The 17,700-nt window shown below is 41.6% G+C and overlaps 1 protein-coding gene and 1 non-coding gene across 2 annotated transcripts; both read right to left on the reverse strand.

The window, feature by feature from the left end:
- Positions 1 to 3,704: 3,704 nt before the first annotated feature.
- LOC114923069 (vomeronasal type-2 receptor 26-like) lies at positions 3,705 to 17,351 on the reverse strand. Its single transcript, XM_029285522.1, has 6 exons — positions 17,178 to 17,351; positions 12,468 to 12,707; positions 10,816 to 11,673; positions 9,003 to 9,230; positions 6,940 to 7,040; positions 3,705 to 4,614 (listed from the first exon to the last, which is right to left on the reverse strand). The coding sequence occupies exons 1-6, from the start codon at positions 17,349 to 17,351 to the stop codon at positions 3,705 to 3,707; spliced, it is 2,511 nt and encodes an 836-aa protein (XP_029141355.1).
- Positions 7,850 to 7,968, reverse strand: LOC114923071. Its single transcript, XR_003810562.1, has one exon. It is a non-coding gene; the product is annotated as a U5 spliceosomal RNA (small nuclear RNA).
- Positions 17,352 to 17,700: the final 349 nt, after the last annotated feature.

Below are 17,700 nucleotides of genomic sequence, written 5' to 3' on the forward strand. Positions count from 1 at the left end.
TCTGGGAGAACAGAAGCATCAGGAAAAATAATAGAACCATTTCCACTTCTTTCAGAATCAGGTGGCTCTGAAAAAATTAGAGAAACAGTTGATGGAGGCAAAGGGCTCTTGCAATATCACAACTGCTTTTGTGGCTTTTATACCACAAATGGAGATTGGAGTCCACAACAAATTCATCTGAAAAGTCTAAAGCTTTACAGCATAAAATCACACTCTCCCACTGACACTAAAGGCTTTTATGTCCATGAGTTCCCAAGCTCTGATGAAAGATGTCCCCTGCACTGAGTTTAAAGCAAACATTTGTGTCAACTCAATAGTGAACTTTGGAGAATTCCCTGGGGGTGTGGTGGGAAGGCAATCAATAAATCCACATGATTTTGATAATTATAAAGAGAAGAAGCATCTCCTCTCTTCTGTCCCTAGGTTTCTTCTGTGATTGTATGAACAAGGGAACAGGAAAGGAAAACATGTTTGTGTGAATCCTTTGATGCATTTCCAGACGTGGTTGGAAATCCCAGTGTCCAACTTTCTCCAGTGAAAGGGAAAGTTTTTTTGTTTGAACCCTGACCTGGAATTACAGTTTGCCTTTCCGCTACAATCTCAAGGCAACAGCTCAAAACTTGTAGGACAAACATGTGCTCCAGATAATACAGTAGTCTTTGTGGTCATAGAGATATAACTTTCAGTGGTAACAATATAATATTCCTTAAATTGGAGTTTCTCCTGAGTCGTGCTTCAGCAGGATATAGAGGTCATGGCAGTGAAGCTTTTGTTAACCTTCAATTGCTGCATCAGTTGCAGCCATTTTTGAATAAGTATCCCCTAATGGCGAACCTTTTAGAGACCGAGTGCCCAAACTGCAACTCAAAGCCCACTTATGCATCGTTGGATGCCGGGTGGGTGTGGCCCATTGGGTGGGTGTGGCTGTGGTGGTAACGGCAGACTGGGTGGGACTAAAAAGTTCAATCAATCAATTCCAACTTTGCAAGATGTTTTTTTTCCCACGAGAAGTTGAAATTTACTGATTGATTGAACCTCTTTTTTTTGCACACGGCACTGGAGGCCTAAAGCGAAAAGGTTTTATAAAACCCAGCTGAAGGCCTAGGACTGGGGCAATGGCNCGCAGCAGCGGCGTTACATGGGAGCGACGAGTCCCTCCCAACACCGCCCGCGCGGCCGCATTCTGGACCAGTTGAAGCCTCCGGGTGCTCCTCAAGGGGAGCCCCATGTAGAGAGCATTACAGTAGTCCAGGCGGGAGGTAACGAGGGCATGAGTGACCGTGCGCAGGGCGTCCCGGTCCAGAAAAGGCCACAACTGGTAAATCAGGCGTACCCGATAAAATGCCCCCCTGGTCACGGCCGACAACTGATCTTCCAGCGTCAGCCGCGGATCCAGGAGGACCCCCAGATTGCGCACCCTCTCCGAGGGGGCCAGAATTTCGCCCCCTATAGTCAGTGATGGAGTCAGCTGACTATGCCGCGGCGCCGGCAGCCACAGCCACTCGGTCTTGGAAGGGTTGAGCCTGAGTCTGTTCCTCCCCATCCAGACCCTTACGGCCTCCAGGCAACGGGTCATCACGTCAAGGGCATCGTTGGGGTGGCCTGGGGTGGAGATGTACAGCTGAGTGTCATCAGCGTACTGATGGAAATCCACCTTAAAGCCACGGATGATCTCTCCCAGCGGCTTCACATAAATATTGAACAAAAGGGGAGAGAGGACCGACCCTTGTGGGACCCCACAAGTTAGGGGCCTTGGGGTCGACCTCTGTCCCCCTGCCAATACAGACTGCGTACGGTCGGTGAGGAAGGAGGAGAACCACCGCATAACAGTGCCTCCCACTCCCAACCAACTCAACCGTCGCAGCATGATGCCGTGGTCCACGGTATCAAAAGCCACCGAGAGGTCCAAAAGAACAAGGACAGAGGAATAACCCCTGTCCCGGGCCCTCCAGAGATCATTTACCAACGTGACCAATGCCGTTTCCGTGCTGTATCCCGGCCTGAAGCCCGACTGGAGTGGGTCCAGATAGACTGTTTCCTCCAGGTGTCGAGGGAACTGCTGCGCAACCACACTCACAACAACCTTCGCCACAAAGCGAAGGTTGGAGACCGGGCGATAATTGGCCAATACATCTGGGTCCAGGGAGGGCTTCTTAAGGAGGGGCCTCACCACCGCCTCCTTTAAGGCCGTGGGGAAGGCACCCTCCCCTAAAGAAGCGTTTACAATTCCCTGGAGCCAGGCTCGTGCACCCCCCCGGGCTGCCAGCACCAGCCAGGAGGGGCACGGATCCAGTAAACATGTGGTTGCATTCAGCCTCCCCAAGATCCTGTCCACGTCCTCAGGAGCCACAGAGTCAAACTCCTCCCATACAACAGTCTCAAGACCTGCTCCCGTATCCTCCCCCGGGGCCACCCAGTCAGAGTCCAGGCCTGACTGGGTGCCTCACAACAACAACAACAACAACAACAACAACAACAACAACAACGATGATGATGATGATGATGTTGCTATTGTTAAAACTGCAGCAGATTCCTCAGATAATGATCTGTCTCATGTCAAGAAGAACCCCTTTAGCAGCACAATAACAATGAAGCTTTGCTTGCATCATTGTGTATCAGAAGGGTTCTGGATTCTGGTTCAAAATATAGCTGCCAGGCTTCTGGGAAGGAAAATGCCATTAGCAGCACATCAACAACAAAGCTATTTTGCATATTGTATATCAAAAAGTTTCTGGGTCACATTCAAAGCAAATGCCTACCAGACCCAATCTGGAAAAGGAAGTCAAAATAATCAAGATGTCAGAATCTATCACAATGCTAGCCCTCCTTTTTTTTTGTATGTGAATGCCACACTGTGTCCATCATCTCCCTTCTTCCAACTTCTATTATGGACACCAGTGTCTCCCATCAAATTTCTAGCATATATTTTCCAAATGAAATTGAATCCTAGAACTCCTTTGGGTCTGTTGTCTTATGCCCCCTGCTTCTCCAACCATTGCCTGTTCTAGCTCTTGTGAGGAGCATCTGCAATTGTAACCGTTTGGTCCTCATAATACAAATAATCTGATAAACTTTACTTTTGTTTTATTAATGGAATAGCTGAAATTTTTAAAAAGAAAACAGAAACAATACACACAATTATAAGACAACAAAGAAAAAAGGAACAAGTATATACAGGACATATACTGTATTGAGAGATTCATATACGTGTATAAATATCTACATTAGTCTTTTAAGAATGAAGGCAAATATACGTGTTCCAGGATATTCTGGTTAGAGGGAAGGTCCCTCAGGATGGGCTCCAGCAGAAGTCCAAAAGCTTAGAAGATTAAACCTCTGGTCCCAGTGATCGATCCAGATTGTATCCTGCAATGGTATACACTGCCCTCTATCACTTTACAGCACTTTCTGGCAATTTATAATGGAAACATTATTTTGCACATTGCCCCCACAAACTGGGTCCTCATTTTACTAATCTTGGAAGAAATGTAAAGCTGAGCCAACCTTGAGCTGGTGAGAATCAAAGTGCAGGCTGTGGGCAGAGTTTGCCTTCAATACTGCACTTTAACCAATGCACCATTTGTTTTAATGGATGGCATCTCATTTCCTTATAAACATTCATAATCATATTGATGTGAAAATCTGGAGTGAGGGTGGAGTGAGAGTGTGAGAAAAGAGCAATTGCCCAGATATACACAATGAATCTATAGATTGGTTTTTGTGGTTAGCTGCTCCTTTGTATTCAACTCTGGCCTCAGCAAAATAATGTAGCACTTGGGGAAAAAGATGCAACTCAGCAGTCCAGCACTGGAGGCCAAAATGGAGAAGATCTGCACGGCCACCATGTATTTACCTTTGGTGCTGAGGTAAGTGGGCACAAAGGAGACCCAAACACTACAAAAGACCAGCATGCTGAAGGTGATGAGCTTGGCTTCGTTGAAGGCCCCAGGTAGTCTTCGGGCCAGGAAAGCCACTGTGAAGCAGACAACAGCCAGGAAACCCATATAGCCAAGAGCAGAGTAAAACATGATGACAGGTTCTTCGTTGCACTGCAGGACAATCTCTTCAGGATGGGAGTGCTTGTCTGTGTCAGGAAAAGGAGGAAAGATTGCCAGCCAGATGGAGCAAATCAGAACTTGGACAGCAGAGCAAACAAGAACAAGAGCATTGGTTAAAGTCTTCCCAAGCCACCTCCTCATTCTGTTCCCTGGCTTTGTGGCCAAGAAGGCCAGCACCACTGTGATGGTTTTGGCCAAAAGACAAGATACGGCCACTGAGAAAACTATGATGAAGGCTGTTTGTCGGAGAAGACAGGTAACTTTCCTTGGCTGGCCAATAAAGAGAAAGGTGGTGAGAAATGAAAGGAGGAGTGAGATGAGGAGAATGTAGGAGAGATCCCGATTGTTGGCTTTAACTATTGGAGTTTCATGAGATTTTATGAAAATTACTAATACAAAGGCTGTGATGAATGACAAAAATAGAGCAAAAGAACCCAGGATGATCCCCAAATATTCTTTATATGACAAAAAGGTTATATATTTTGGAAGACAGTGATTTTGGTATTCATTTGGATGCTGATCTTCGAAACATCTGGTGCAGTGGACTGCATCTGCAAAGAAAAGGAATATCTTGTTTATTCATCATTTTTTAAATAATCATTTTATTAAGAATTGCAATTTAAACAATACAAACCAATGCAAACTAAAAAAAGAATAGAAATAATAATAAAAGGTTCAGAAAAAAGAGCAATCTGACAATTGTGACAGAATGAAGCCCTTGTTCATAGACAGGCTTGCCAATAATTGGTCTCTGGACAAAGAGAGGAGATCATCCACAAGTGCTCCAGACAATTGTTCCTCTTAAGGAGATTGCAAGAAACTCACTCCAGAGAGTTTAGAGCTTTGTGGGATGAGGGAAGAGCCATCCTGCTCATCCTACAGTTGGAGACTGAGTTCATATACTTCCTCTTCTAACAACGTTTGAAATTGTTAACAGCTTTTCAACTACTAGGAACTTTTGAATTATTGGGTTTTATAGCACCAGGTGAGTTTTCTTCAGTCCTTATTTAAAGAAGTTTTAAATACAAATTTAGGGATTTATTTTTTGGGGGGAATAAAAAGAAGACTAAAATTTTGTCTTTAAAAAGGTACAAAGAAGATTAAGGGTCCTTAATCCCTTATAATATAAATAAATTTGGGATATGTTTTTGGAATTAATTATAAAGCAACCTTCCTATGGGAAAATGCTTTTGTTTGATCCTTTTTTTAAAAAAATCTATATATTACTAAAATTCTGATTCACATTACCTTTAATTGGGCAAAATGGTGCAGCATAGGACAAAACATTTTCAATCAAGGTACTTTAGATGGGCTAATTTACAGAATGTGTCCAGAATCTGGTACTAATAACTCCCATGGAACTGAAACTTGGCAAATTTTATAAAACATTTTATGACATGAAATTATCATTAAGCAGCTATGGCAAAAGAAATTATCATGAAAAATGTCAGCATATTGTCCCCAACAATCTGGCTCCTCATTTTATCAACTTTGGAAAGATGGAAGGTTGATCAACCTTGAGCCCTGTCAATATTGAACTCCAGGCTGTGGGCAGAATTTGTCTGAAATTCTAAACACTGTGCAACCAGGGCTCACAAAATTATTATTTTTTTAACATTGGATATATTTAATGAGTATTTTTGTATAATGGACCTAGAAGTTAGTTTTAAGAGTATCTTCCTTTATAGATAGATTGTGTTTAATGGATGCTATGGAAAAGGAATAAGTATTACCTTGCATGATTTAGATGGATTTAAAAGTGTTTTGGTGTTTTGACCAGAGCAATGAATTAATTAATAGGGAAAAAAACCTTTTAACAATTGGTCTTATAACAGAATAACAGAGTTAGAATGGACCTTGGTCTTCTAGTCCAACCCTCTCTTCAGGAATCAGGAATGGACAGAGAGCAGTTTGAATTTCTTTAAAAATATATATTCTGGAAACAATGAACTTCATCATTCTCTTACCCTTTAAAATGTTCATGCTTATTTCTGTTCCATCTCTATATTTGTAAGTTAATTCCAATATTAATAGTTATCTCTTCGCTTCCTTCCTAAAGGAGATCCAACTTTAAGAAATTCCTGAAATGTCTTACTAGTCACTGAAATCAGGAAGGCCTACAATTCAATGAGGGACTTGCAAATGTCCCTCAAAAGGTTCTCTAGAAGGACTTCAGAGCATCAATGCAGCTTAACCCGAGACTCAGTAGATCAGCCCCTTTTATCAGAGTAGCAGAGATGATGGAGAAGCTTCTGGTGAGTACATTCTCAGGAATGTGCCACATGCCCTGGAAAAAGCTGTGGTTGCTTTAATGCAGTGCTTTTCAGACTTGGCAACTTCAACTCTCAGAATTTCCTAGCCAGTTGTCAAGCTTGAAAAAGACTGCTTTAATGAGTTTCAGGCAGGGGCTGCATTTATCTTCTAATGTTTCTCTTTGAAACCAGTTGCAGAGTCCTAATAGTGTCAAAATAATTTCTGGGGTCCCAATCTGAGCCAGGGTTGCACAAGAACAAATTAGAATTAAATCAAAACAAGATGGTTGAAGAGAAAAAAAGATTTGTTTAAAAGACAATTAATTTGATTGTAAAATATCCCCCCCCCCCAAAAAAAAATAGTTTTTGCAATAGGAATGCTTAATATTCCTGTTCTAGCTAAGAAGCAAAGGTTGCATGCAGATTGCTGAAACCTGGCATCATAACACAAAACCCATTATCATTATCCCACTTCCTTTATTAATGTTTATATTATGAAGCAAATTGCAAATTTTAAAAATGAAATAAAGACAAAATGCATATTTAAAAATACCACTGAGTACATTCAATGCAAGAAAATTGCTTCCTTCAGGAACCATTCACCTTTCTGAGTGGAGATGGTCCCCTTTGCACAAGGAACACAGTCATAGCAGCAAACTGGCTGTCCTCTCTGGATTACCTTGAGAGAACCAGAATGGCAGCTTTCCACACATCTGGAAGGAGGCAGGGTCTAAGCAAACAATCAATAGCAATAGCATTTAGACTTATATACTGCTTCATAGTGCTTTATAGCCCCCTCTAAGCAGTTTACAGAGTCAGCATATTGCCCCAAATAATTTGTGTCCTCATTTTACTGACCTCGGAAGGATGGAAGGCTGAGTCAACCTTGAGCCAGTGAGAATTGAACTGCTGGCAGTCTTCAGAATTAGCCTGCAATACAGCATTCTAACCACTGTGTCAGCACGGCTCATAGTTAGCACTCTTTTTGAGAGCCGCTAAGGCCATTTGGAGGTTTATCTCCAAGTAGCCTCAACAACTCTCAGAAAGAGTGCCAATGACCAGATGACTACAAGGAACATAAATCCTTCCGCTCCCCACCATTCAGTCAGAACTGAAGAAACTTCTTGGATGAGAAGTGAAATGTCTTCAAGGAAAAACAAAGAAAGTACAGTTACCTCTTGAAAAAGCACCTTTGGGATGTCCATTTATTTATTTAATACATTTATGTAACGGCCCATCTTTCAACCAACTCTGGGTGGCTCTCAATCAAAAATTAGGAGGCACATAAAATCATTGTAAAACTAAAAACTCAACTGATTAAAATACTAAAATTTTAAAAACAAACAAACAAACCTCAAGAACAAAAACTAGGCACCAATCCATTCTAATATGCAATTATCTAGTCTTCTCCCAATGCATGGAGGAAAAGGCAACTTTTCAAAGCCTTACAGAAGGCTAAAAGCATGGATGCCTGGTGAACTTCAAGTGGCAAAGTGTTATAAGGGGCAGGCCTGCCACAGAAAAGACCTGCTTCCTGGTTCTCATCATATGACAATGAGAGCCTCAAAAATTAGTTACAAACTCAAAAATGTCCCTTTCAACAGAAATATTTAGTTAAAAGTGAAAGATTTACATGATCTGAAGAGAAACCAGAGTATCTAGTTATCTAACAGAAAGCAGAGGCAAAGATGGAAATTACACAAAGCTGGGGAAGGGTGTTCAGTAAGTTTAGGAGTGAGATTAAACCCTAAAAATAGCACTAAATCAAAGCAAGTGAAAGTGGTTGATGGCCTCTCAGAGTATTCCTGCTTCCACTTTCTTTCCTTCTGTGCTAGCTATGCTCACATATTTGTGTGAGGGACATGGGATTATGAGAATTCAGCCATGTTGAATGAATTTCCAAAAACATGTGATGTTTTGATCTGCATCATTTCTAGGATAATATGTCTGTTCAAAAGCAGATATTTTGCATTACCACGTACGGGAATACAAGGTTGAGATGGCTGTCTCATATAGCAACCTGTTCCAAGTGAACGTGATGCTGAAAAAGTAACTCTACGACCTGTCCCTTTGTTTACAACCGTCGCAGTCTCATAGTCACGTGGTTGCCTTTTGGCAAGCTTCACAGACAGCTTCAACCTCTGCTTAAGCACCAGAGTTACTGGTCCCAATTGTAGTTGCTTAATGCGGACTAGTTGATCTTCATTGCTCTTCTCTTACAATTGGTATTACTCTAATTGTCACTCCTTTGTGTTATTCTGCTAATTGACTGCTGTTTGTTTATTTGTTTATTTATATTTCATATTTCTTAACTGCCCATCTCGCTCAGAAAGGGGGTCTTTATCAAAATATTTTGGTTTTATATTTTATATTTTTGTTGCTAGTATATTTCTATATGCATAAACACTGTGCAGAGGGCTATTCCTGGTGGGTAGGTTTACAATATTAATGATAAATAAATAAATAAATGCATAAACAAACCAATACTTATAGAAACGTGTTTTACTTTCCCAGTTCAATTGTTGGAAACTGTCTTATTCATGAAACACAATGCATTGTATGGTACCTGAAATGGCCAAATCAATAGCAAAAAGAGATCAGAAGATCTAAAGAACTTCAGAGAGAGTCTTACAGTAATTATATGGTAGGTGAAAGTAAGGGGAGTGACATGGAATGACTTCTTCCCTCCCACCTGGTTGAGCCATTTGAGCCACACCATGGCATCTTCATCAATGTTAAATTGGGGCTCTGAGGAGCCCTGCCTTCCTATGCTTCCAAATTGCACACAGACGATAGAACCATTAGAAAATTTCACCCAATTCACAATGTCCAGATCAGCTGCTAGTTCACCATTCTCATCTAAATACACTCCATCCGTGGAAGTGTTGTAAAACTGAGAATTTTGCAAGAAAGGATGAAGCTGCAACAGCAAAGAAAAGGTTTGTGCTTAGTAAAAACGAATTTCTGTTGAGCAGTCCTACAAACACCAAAATAGCTTTTTATTAATCTTATTTATAGATGATAAGACGTACAGGAAGTCCTCGCATAATGACTACAGTTGGGGCTGGAATCTCGGTTGTTGAGGAAGGTGGTCATTAAGTGAGATGTTATGTGATTGTTACGCTCAACAACCATGGTCCTACCATTCCCAGTTGGAGCTGTTAAGCACTCTCATAGGCCATTAAGCGAACAGAATATCAGGTAATGAGTGAAGGCATCCTGGCATGGAGCTCAAGGAGAAAAGGATTTTCTTGATTTTGACAACTGAAATCCTTCAATAGGGAGCTCTTTTAGCCAGTCACCAGAGACAAAATGGAGTTCTCTTGGCAGCTGGCAGCAGCTTGCTACTTTCCCATTGACTTTCTGGGATATCTGGTAGAGAGGTTTGCAGACGGGAATCACATGATCTTGGGGTGCTTGGCAACAGGTTGTAAGTACAAATAGGTTGCCAAGCACTCAGATCGGTTTGTGACTGTGGGGGTGCAATATTTTGTGACAGTGGGAAGTGCTTTATAGGAGATAAAACACAGGTGTCACACTCGCCACATCACGTGACATGTCGTGACGTATCGTGACTTTTTTCATATTGCCAGAAATGGGGTGGGTGCTACCTCCACATGATACAACCGGCCCGTAGGCCAGCAGTTCGACACCCCTGATGTAAAACATCCTTGCTGAGCTCGTCATTAATTTGAAGCATCATTAAGTGAGGATTAGCTGTATATATATTTGAGGAGTCCTTAGCGCTTCTTGAGCTTGGTTTTTTGCTCATAGATATTTCATTACCCAGTTAGGTAAATATAAAGATGAAGTTTCTTGCAGATATTTCATTACTCATAAACAATACCATTGTCATGTTACCTAGCAGGGTAACGAAATGTCTTCAAGCATATAAGCAAGTACAGAGAGCACTAAAGGACTCCACAGTTCAACCCTGAGCTACGCAGACAGATTCTCTTATATATTTTGAACTAGACTTTCCTAAATTACAAAATCAATGGTTTAAGGACTTACACTATGAAATGCTTTTCCCAGTAAGTTTAAAAAATCCCCCCCCTCTCAGGAGTAGATGGTAGTCCATCACCAAAAATGTATTGGGGCACAATGAACTCATTCTTACAACACCCTCCCCATTTCTGAATTCATTTCTAAAATCATATTCTTCCAGATAGACAGTGTAGTTAACCTTTCGGCCTTTAAGAGGTCACTTCAGATTGTCTAAAACCACAAGGAGAATGAATGCTAATGAAAATAGACATGACCTAAGGCAGAATTTTTATTTAAGGTATTAAATGTATGTCTACTATCTGTCATGGATATTTATATATAATTATCTGGAATACTCTAAATTGCCATAAGCACTATCTGGTAGATTGTATTTAGAGAAGTTAATAAATAAACCTCATCCCCACTAGAACAGACACTTTTTGGGTTTCTGAAGATTCCAGAATTGCTTTTCAGATGCACATGTTCAGTGGGAATCTCTGTGATTTGGAAGGGAATACCTGCCACGGTTGCAGAATTTGCAGTACTGATGTCCCTCCATCACCTTCCACCTTCCTCCTCTTGAATTGAGAAGAATAAGCTACATCTAAGACCTGTGCCAGGCCCCAGAGTGTGTGGTAAACACGAGAGGTGTCTAGAGACACAGTTTTTTCAATCTCGCCTTGGGGAAGGGCCCCCACTGCCTCATTCTCAATGCATCTTGTCCAGCCTTTCACCGATGGGGCAGCCTTGAAGTAAGAGCAGGGAAATGCTATATATGCAAACTGATATAGAGAAATGAAAAGAGGGAGGAAATCATATTTTATCTTTTTCTTTTTCTGAGTAAGAAAGGAAAATAAACCGTGAATGTTTTTATATGATACAACATTATATTTCAAGTCAAATGTGAGGTCCCACAAAGCTGCTGTGACAAGGATCTTCCCTGTGGAGATTGTTGATTCTGCAAAATGTGAATTTATGTACAATGTTGAGCTTTCAATTATATTCACTATTGCCCATATCCCAGCCATAAAGAATCCAGGGTCTGAAAAGTAAATAAATACATTCACTTCTTTCCACTTCTGCACTGAGGCAGAATTGGCATTTACGTTGATCGCCACATTTTGTCTATTCACTCCTGAAAAGGTTTGTGAGAAAATAACACATATCCCGTTCTTGAACAGCATCGGCACCAACGTTCCCATGAAATGCTTGCCATTGTCAGTGTCTGGAGCAAAGAGACCAACTGATGTCCTTTGGAAATGCAGGAGCAATTTGAGAATCCCCAGATATTGGACTCCTTCTTTGGGGACCATGGTGTAGAAAAAGGGGAACTGTGTTTTATCACTCAGAACATGGGAAACAAAAGAATAACTGACCTGATAAAGAGAAGAAGGAATTGGTGATTGGTTTAGTTTCAGGACAGGGTTTGCTAGTGTTTTGCTTCCAAATTCCTGTTATGCTAAATGTTATCTTAGATTGCCTAACGCATTCTGTTCAGCATAGGTTGTCCTATTTATGTCTGTTATTGTTTTCAAGCCACTTGGCACCTAAAAGCCTCTGCAATTATTTAATTCGTTTGAGGGATGTGAACCTTTGAGATTCTACAGCGCTCTCCTTATATCATATTTTGCTGGCTCCTCCATTAATGAGATGTGATCACCAGAATATAAGATTATATATCTCTCATATCACCTTCCTGTATATCTAATGTTTGCTTTGAATTTATAGGCTCTAAGAGCCGTGGTGGTGCTGTGGTTAGAGTGCTGTACTGCAGGTTACTTCTACTGACTGCAGACTGCCAGCAGTTCGGCAGTTCAATTTTCACCGGCTCAAGGTTGACTCAGCCTTCCATCCTTTTGAGGTCAATAAAATGAGGAGCCAGATTGTTGAGGGCAATATGCTGACTCTGTAAACCACTTAGAGAGGGCTGTAAAGCACTGTGAAGCAGTATATAAGTTTAAATGCTAGTGCTATTGCTCTTCATTTTCATTTCTATCATCTCATCTGTGATTTTATTCAGGTTGTACTTGTTAAACAACACACTTACTTTGGAGTGCAAACAAAACACTGGATTTCTGCCCATTAATGCCGACTAGCCAAATTCCAGCTAATTAGACCCCCCCCCCCATTATAAGTCTTTACAGTGAAATTAAAAAAGAGACTTTCTCACCTGAGGGATTTTGTAGTTGCCTGACATGGATGAAATTAAGAAGGAGATGTCTGTTTCTGTCCCTTCAATTATAGCTAAGAGGTTATTCTGTCTTCCTCCACACTTGTAGTTTGGAACATCTGCCTGCCCAGGAGAGAGCAGATCTACCAAACCTTCTGAAGTTGTTCTGGCATCAAAGTAATTGTCATGAATGTTGTAGCCCAGGGTGAGGTTGGGTAAGATCCTGGGATCCTGGTTGATCTCACGGATAGCAAACAAGAAGGACAGGATTTTCCAGCACTGTGAGGTTGCTTTCCTGAAAATACACACACACACACACACACACACACACACGATAAATCATATGGTTTTCCATCACAGGGAAAGCAATGTCTTTAGTATTGGTTTTCTTGATTCTTTTGGTTTATCTAGAAAATAGACACATTTAATTTCTAGTCAGAATCTAAAACTGATCTGTCTTTACCATCAGTTGGTGTGCAAGGGACTTGATTTGAAGTCTATTGTAAAAACCGTCATCTTTACTCAGGCTATCTAAACCTCCCTTTTATACTCCTCAGATTTAACTAGAAGTTCTGTGCCATATTTTTTTCTGTCACTGCCTTTGAGATGTTTATCATCTTTGGTATTTATGTTTTCTATTCCTTCTGTACTAGTAAGACTCCAAACATACAGTGCACTCAGAAAGTATTCAGACCCCTTCACTTTTGTCAATTTTGTTAATGCTGAAGCCTGATTCTACAGTTGTTGAAATTCATTTTTTTCCTCATTAATCTACACTCAGTACCCCATAATGACAAAGTGAAAACAGAATTTTAGAAATGTTTGCACTTTGTTGAAGCACCTTTGGCAGCAATTACAGCCTCAAGTCTTTTGGGGTATGATGCGACAAGCATTGCACATCTAGATTGGGGGATTTTCTGCCATTCTTCCTTGCAAATCCTCTCAAGTTCAGTTAGGTTGGATGGCGACTGTCAGTGGACAGCCATTTTCAGATCCCTTCAGAGATGTTCAATAGAGTTCAAGTCAGGGCTCTGGCTGGGCCACTCTAGGGCATTCACAGAATTGTCCCTAAGCCACTTCTGTGTTGTCTTAGCTGTGTGCTTAGGATTGTTGTCATGTTGGAAAGTGAACCTTCTGCCCAGTCTGAGGTCCTGAGCACTGTGGAACAGGTTTTCATTGACGATATCCCTGTACTTTGCTCCATTCAGCTTTCCCACAACCTTAACCAGTCTCCCAGTACCTGCTGCTGAAAAACAACCCCACGGCATGATGCTGCCATCACACGTCACTGTTAGGATGATGTTGGACAGGTAATGAGTGGTGCCTGGTTTCCTCCAGACATAACATTTAGAATTGAGGCCAAACAGTTCCATCTTGGTTTCAGACCAGAGAATCTTATTCCTCTGAGAGTCCTTCAGGTGATTTTTGTTTTTTTTGCAAACTCCAAGTTGGCTTTCATGTGTTTTGCACTGAGGAAAGGCTTCTGTCTAGCCACTCTGCCATAAAACTCAGATTGGTGAAGGGTTGCAGTGATGGTTGTCCTTCTGGAACTCTGTCCCATCTCCACACAAGATCTCTGGAGCTCAGTCAGAGTGACCATTGGGTTCTTGGTGACATCTCTTACACCCCTGATTGCTCAGTTTGACTGGGAAACCACCTCTTGGAAGAGTCCTGGTTGTGCCAAACCTCTTCCATTTGAGAATTATGGAGGCCACTGTGCTCTTAGAAATATTCAGTGCAGCAGAAAATTTATTGTAGCCTTCCCCAGATCTGTGCCTTGCAATAATCCTGTCTCTGAACTCTGCAGGCAGTTCCTTTGACTTCATGGCTTTTGTTCTGCTACAGTATGCATGGTCAGCTGTGAGGCCTTCTACAGAGAGGTGTGTGCTTTTCCAAATCATGTCTAATCAATTTAATTTACCACTGGTTGACTCCAATCAAGGTATAGAAACATTTTAGCAATGATCAAGAGCTGAGCTAAATTTCAAGTCCTGTTGCAAAGGGTCTGAATACTTATGCCAATGTGATATTTCAGTTTTTTATTTTTAATAAATTTACAGACATTTGTAAAATTCTGTTTTCACTTTGTCATTATGGGAAACAATGTAGATTAATGAGAAAAAATGACTTTCAACAACTGTAGAATCAGACTGCAGCATAACAAAACTGACAAAAGTGAAAGGGGTCTGAATACTTTCTGAATGCAGTGTACATTTGTATATGCTCCCACAATGGTATAGCATCTCTCAGGACAACTAAGCATCTCATAGAATGCAGAATTTCACTATAGAATAGGCTGCTATCACAGGACAAGTTAACAGGTAACAGAATAACAGAGTAGGAAAGGACCTTGTAGGTCTTCTAATCCAACTCCCTGCAGGAGACCCTATACCATTCCAGACAAGTAGCTATCCAGTCTCTTCTTTAAAACCTCCAGTGATGAAGCGCCCACAACCTCTGGAGGCAAGTTGTTCCACTGGTTAATTGTTCTCACTGTTAGGAAATTCTTCCTTAGTTCTAGGTTGAATCTGTCCTTGATTGGTTTCCATCCATTGTTTCTTGTCTTGTCTTTTAATGCTTTGGAAAATATGTTGATCCCTTCTTGTTTGTTTCCAATATTGGAATACTGCTATCAAGTCACCACTAATCCTTCTTTTCACTAGACTAGACATACCCAATTGCTGCAACTATTCCTTATATGTTTTAGCCTTCAGCCCCCTAATAATCTTTGTTCCTCTTTGTTGAGGAACAAAGACCTAGTAGAAGCAATGATCTCAAAGCTAAAAGTTTTTTTTTCTTCTGTGGACAAAATCAAACATACCTAATATTCATTCATACCTGAATGCAGGCATGTCTGCCCTACAGCTATAAAGAGAAAGGGCAGAGATATTAAGAAATTGAGCAGGAAGAGTTTTTAGGAAATTCCTGGAGTTGTTTTTGAGTGGCAGAGTCTGCCTATTCTGTCCATCAAGAAGAAAGAATTTGCAGCAGGAGACCCAGCAAGAGAAAAACAGGATCTGAAAGAGTCATTACTTTCTCCAAATGGCTGGTCTCAGTCTTGCCCTGGAGCAAGAGAAAACTAATGCAAGTACATTTTTTCACATATTTTGTCTTTTCTAGATATCCTGCTCATTCAATGTTCTTCATAGGTTTGAATGGAGATTCAGAGAAAAGGCATGGAGTACATCTAGCAATATTCCAATGACTTTTTTTTTTTCCTTTATGCGTTAAGGAACCTGAAGGCAAAAATGACATAGTGGGCATTGGGTAGTGCCTTAGTTTTGACCCTGCTAAAACCTCTGTCTCCAGTGATCCAGACAAAAGAGATTGATGAAAAAGTACAGGATATCTAAACCTTTTTGAATCAATAGCATGCAGGGGTGGGAGATGCTGTTTTACCAGGAAACTTTGTTAGCTGGAGCCTGTTTGAAAGTGAATGGTAGAAATGAAGTGGTTGTTGCAGAAGCGATTCCAGTAATGAGATAGTCCCCAGGCTTGAAATAAGTCAATGGATCGGACTCATCCCTTTCTAAAGTTAAGGAGCATTTGGCCTTATGTATCCTGCAGGCTGTCCGGGGCAACAGAAGCATCAGAAGATGGAGCAGAACCATTTCCTATGTGTCTTGCAGAGTCAGGTGGCTCTCAAAGAATTAAAGAAGTGGTTTAAGGAGGCAAAGTGCTCTTGCAATATCACAATTGCTTTTGTGGCTTTCCTAGCACAGATAGAATTCAGCTTAAAGGCTCAAGCTTTACAGCACAGTATCACAACTTCTCAGTGATAATAAAGGCTTTTTTGTCCCTGAGCACCCAAACTGTGATGAACGATGTTTCCCCTATTGATCTTGAAAGTGATATTTGTATCAGCTCAACAGTGAACTTTGGAGAATTCCCAAGACGTGTGATTAGAAGGCAGTCAAAAATCAATGTGATTTTGATAATTATATGGAGAAGCATCACCTCTGTTCTATCTCCAAGTTTTTCCTTTGATTTCAATAACAAGGGAATAGGGAAGAAAAATATATTTGTGTAGCAACTTATTTCCTTCTGTTGAAGGAAAAAGTCTTCTTCATCGTGGTTCAGTCCAAGCCAGGGATAAACAACATGGCGACTGCTTTAGAAAGAAGGTTTCTATATATTTTCCTGCCCTTTTAATATTTCCTTCTCTGGGGGGCTGACTTCCCACCCTTCCTTCCTTCCTTCCTTCCTTCCTTCCTTCTTTTTCTTTTTCTTTTTCTTTCTTTTATAACATTTATATAGCTGTCCATCTTATATCAAACTCTGGGGGGGCTCCCAATCAAAATTGTGACACACTAATGCATACTTTTGTTTGTTCACCTCCCACTAGTTCTGTGTTATTGTCTTGAGAAACTAGATTAAGGCCAGCTAAAAAAAGGCAGACTATAAATGGATGGATGGATGGATGGATGGATGGATGGATGATGGGTGGGTGGGTGGCCTGGCTGCTGGCAATGGAGAACCCCCTTTAACACCAATGTGGTGCTATTTGTTGCAGAGGTTGGCTGCCAGTGTGGTTTCTGGGTCCAATTCAGTGGTGGGATTCAGATGGTTCGCACCATGTCACATTTCTATTTTGCTTTTCAGAATAAGCTGTTCCTTTCTAGTCAAATCAGGTTGAAAAAGAATAATGTAGCACTTGGGGAAAAAGATGCAACCCAGCAGCCCAGCACTGGAGGTCAAGATGGAGAAGACCTGCATGGCCACCATGTATTTGCTCTTGGTACTCAGGTAGGTGGGCACAAAGAAGATCCAAACACTACAGAACACCAGCATGTTGAAGGTGATCAGCTTGGCTTCATTGAAGGCCCTAGGCAGTCTCTGGACTCGAAATGCCACCAGGAAGTAAACAGCCACCAGGAAGCCCATGTAGCATAGTCAGGGCTTTTTTTCTCAGAGAAAAGGTGGTGGAACTCACCTCCCTCCCCTGGCCACGCCCCCACCCAAACCTGGCCACGCCCTCATCAAACCCTAGGACCGCCCCTTTAGAGAACAGGAATGCAAGTAAAATTTGCTCGGGCAGGGTCGCCTAGGAAACGGGCCAGGGGCGCGCCGACCGAGCCTCCCTATGGCCGCGGTTGTGAGCCAGGCAGGGGCAGAGAGCTGCGAGTGCGAGCGCGCCCCCCCAGATGTTGCGCCCGGTGCGGCCGGCCCGGAAAAAGGTGCCGGAACGCGGTTCCGCCACGTTCCGGCTGAAAAAAAGCCCTGAGCATAGTAC

The sequence above is a fragment of the Protobothrops mucrosquamatus genome, unplaced genomic scaffold, assembly GCF_001527695.2.
Source record: "Protobothrops mucrosquamatus isolate PMUCROS unplaced genomic scaffold, P.Mucros_1.0 scaffold1803, whole genome shotgun sequence".
NCBI lineage: Eukaryota > Metazoa > Chordata > Lepidosauria > Squamata > Viperidae > Protobothrops > Protobothrops mucrosquamatus.

What these genes read in the sequence shown, in the direction of transcription:
- LOC114923069 (XM_029285522.1), bottom strand. Translation starts at nt 17,351, where the DNA reads ATGGGCTTCCTGGTGGCTGTTTACTTCCTGGTGGCATTTCGAGTCCAG. An exon ending in GCAACTACAAAATCCCTCAG is followed by an intron (nt 11,674 to 12,467) that starts GTGAGAAAGTCT and finishes TCTCTTTATCAG; the next exon opens with GTCAGTTATTCTTTTGTTTC. An exon ending in TATGACTGTGTTCCTTGTGC is followed by an intron (nt 4,615 to 6,939) that starts AAAGGGGACCAT and finishes ATTCCTTTTCTT; the next exon opens with TGCAGATGCAGTCCACTGCA.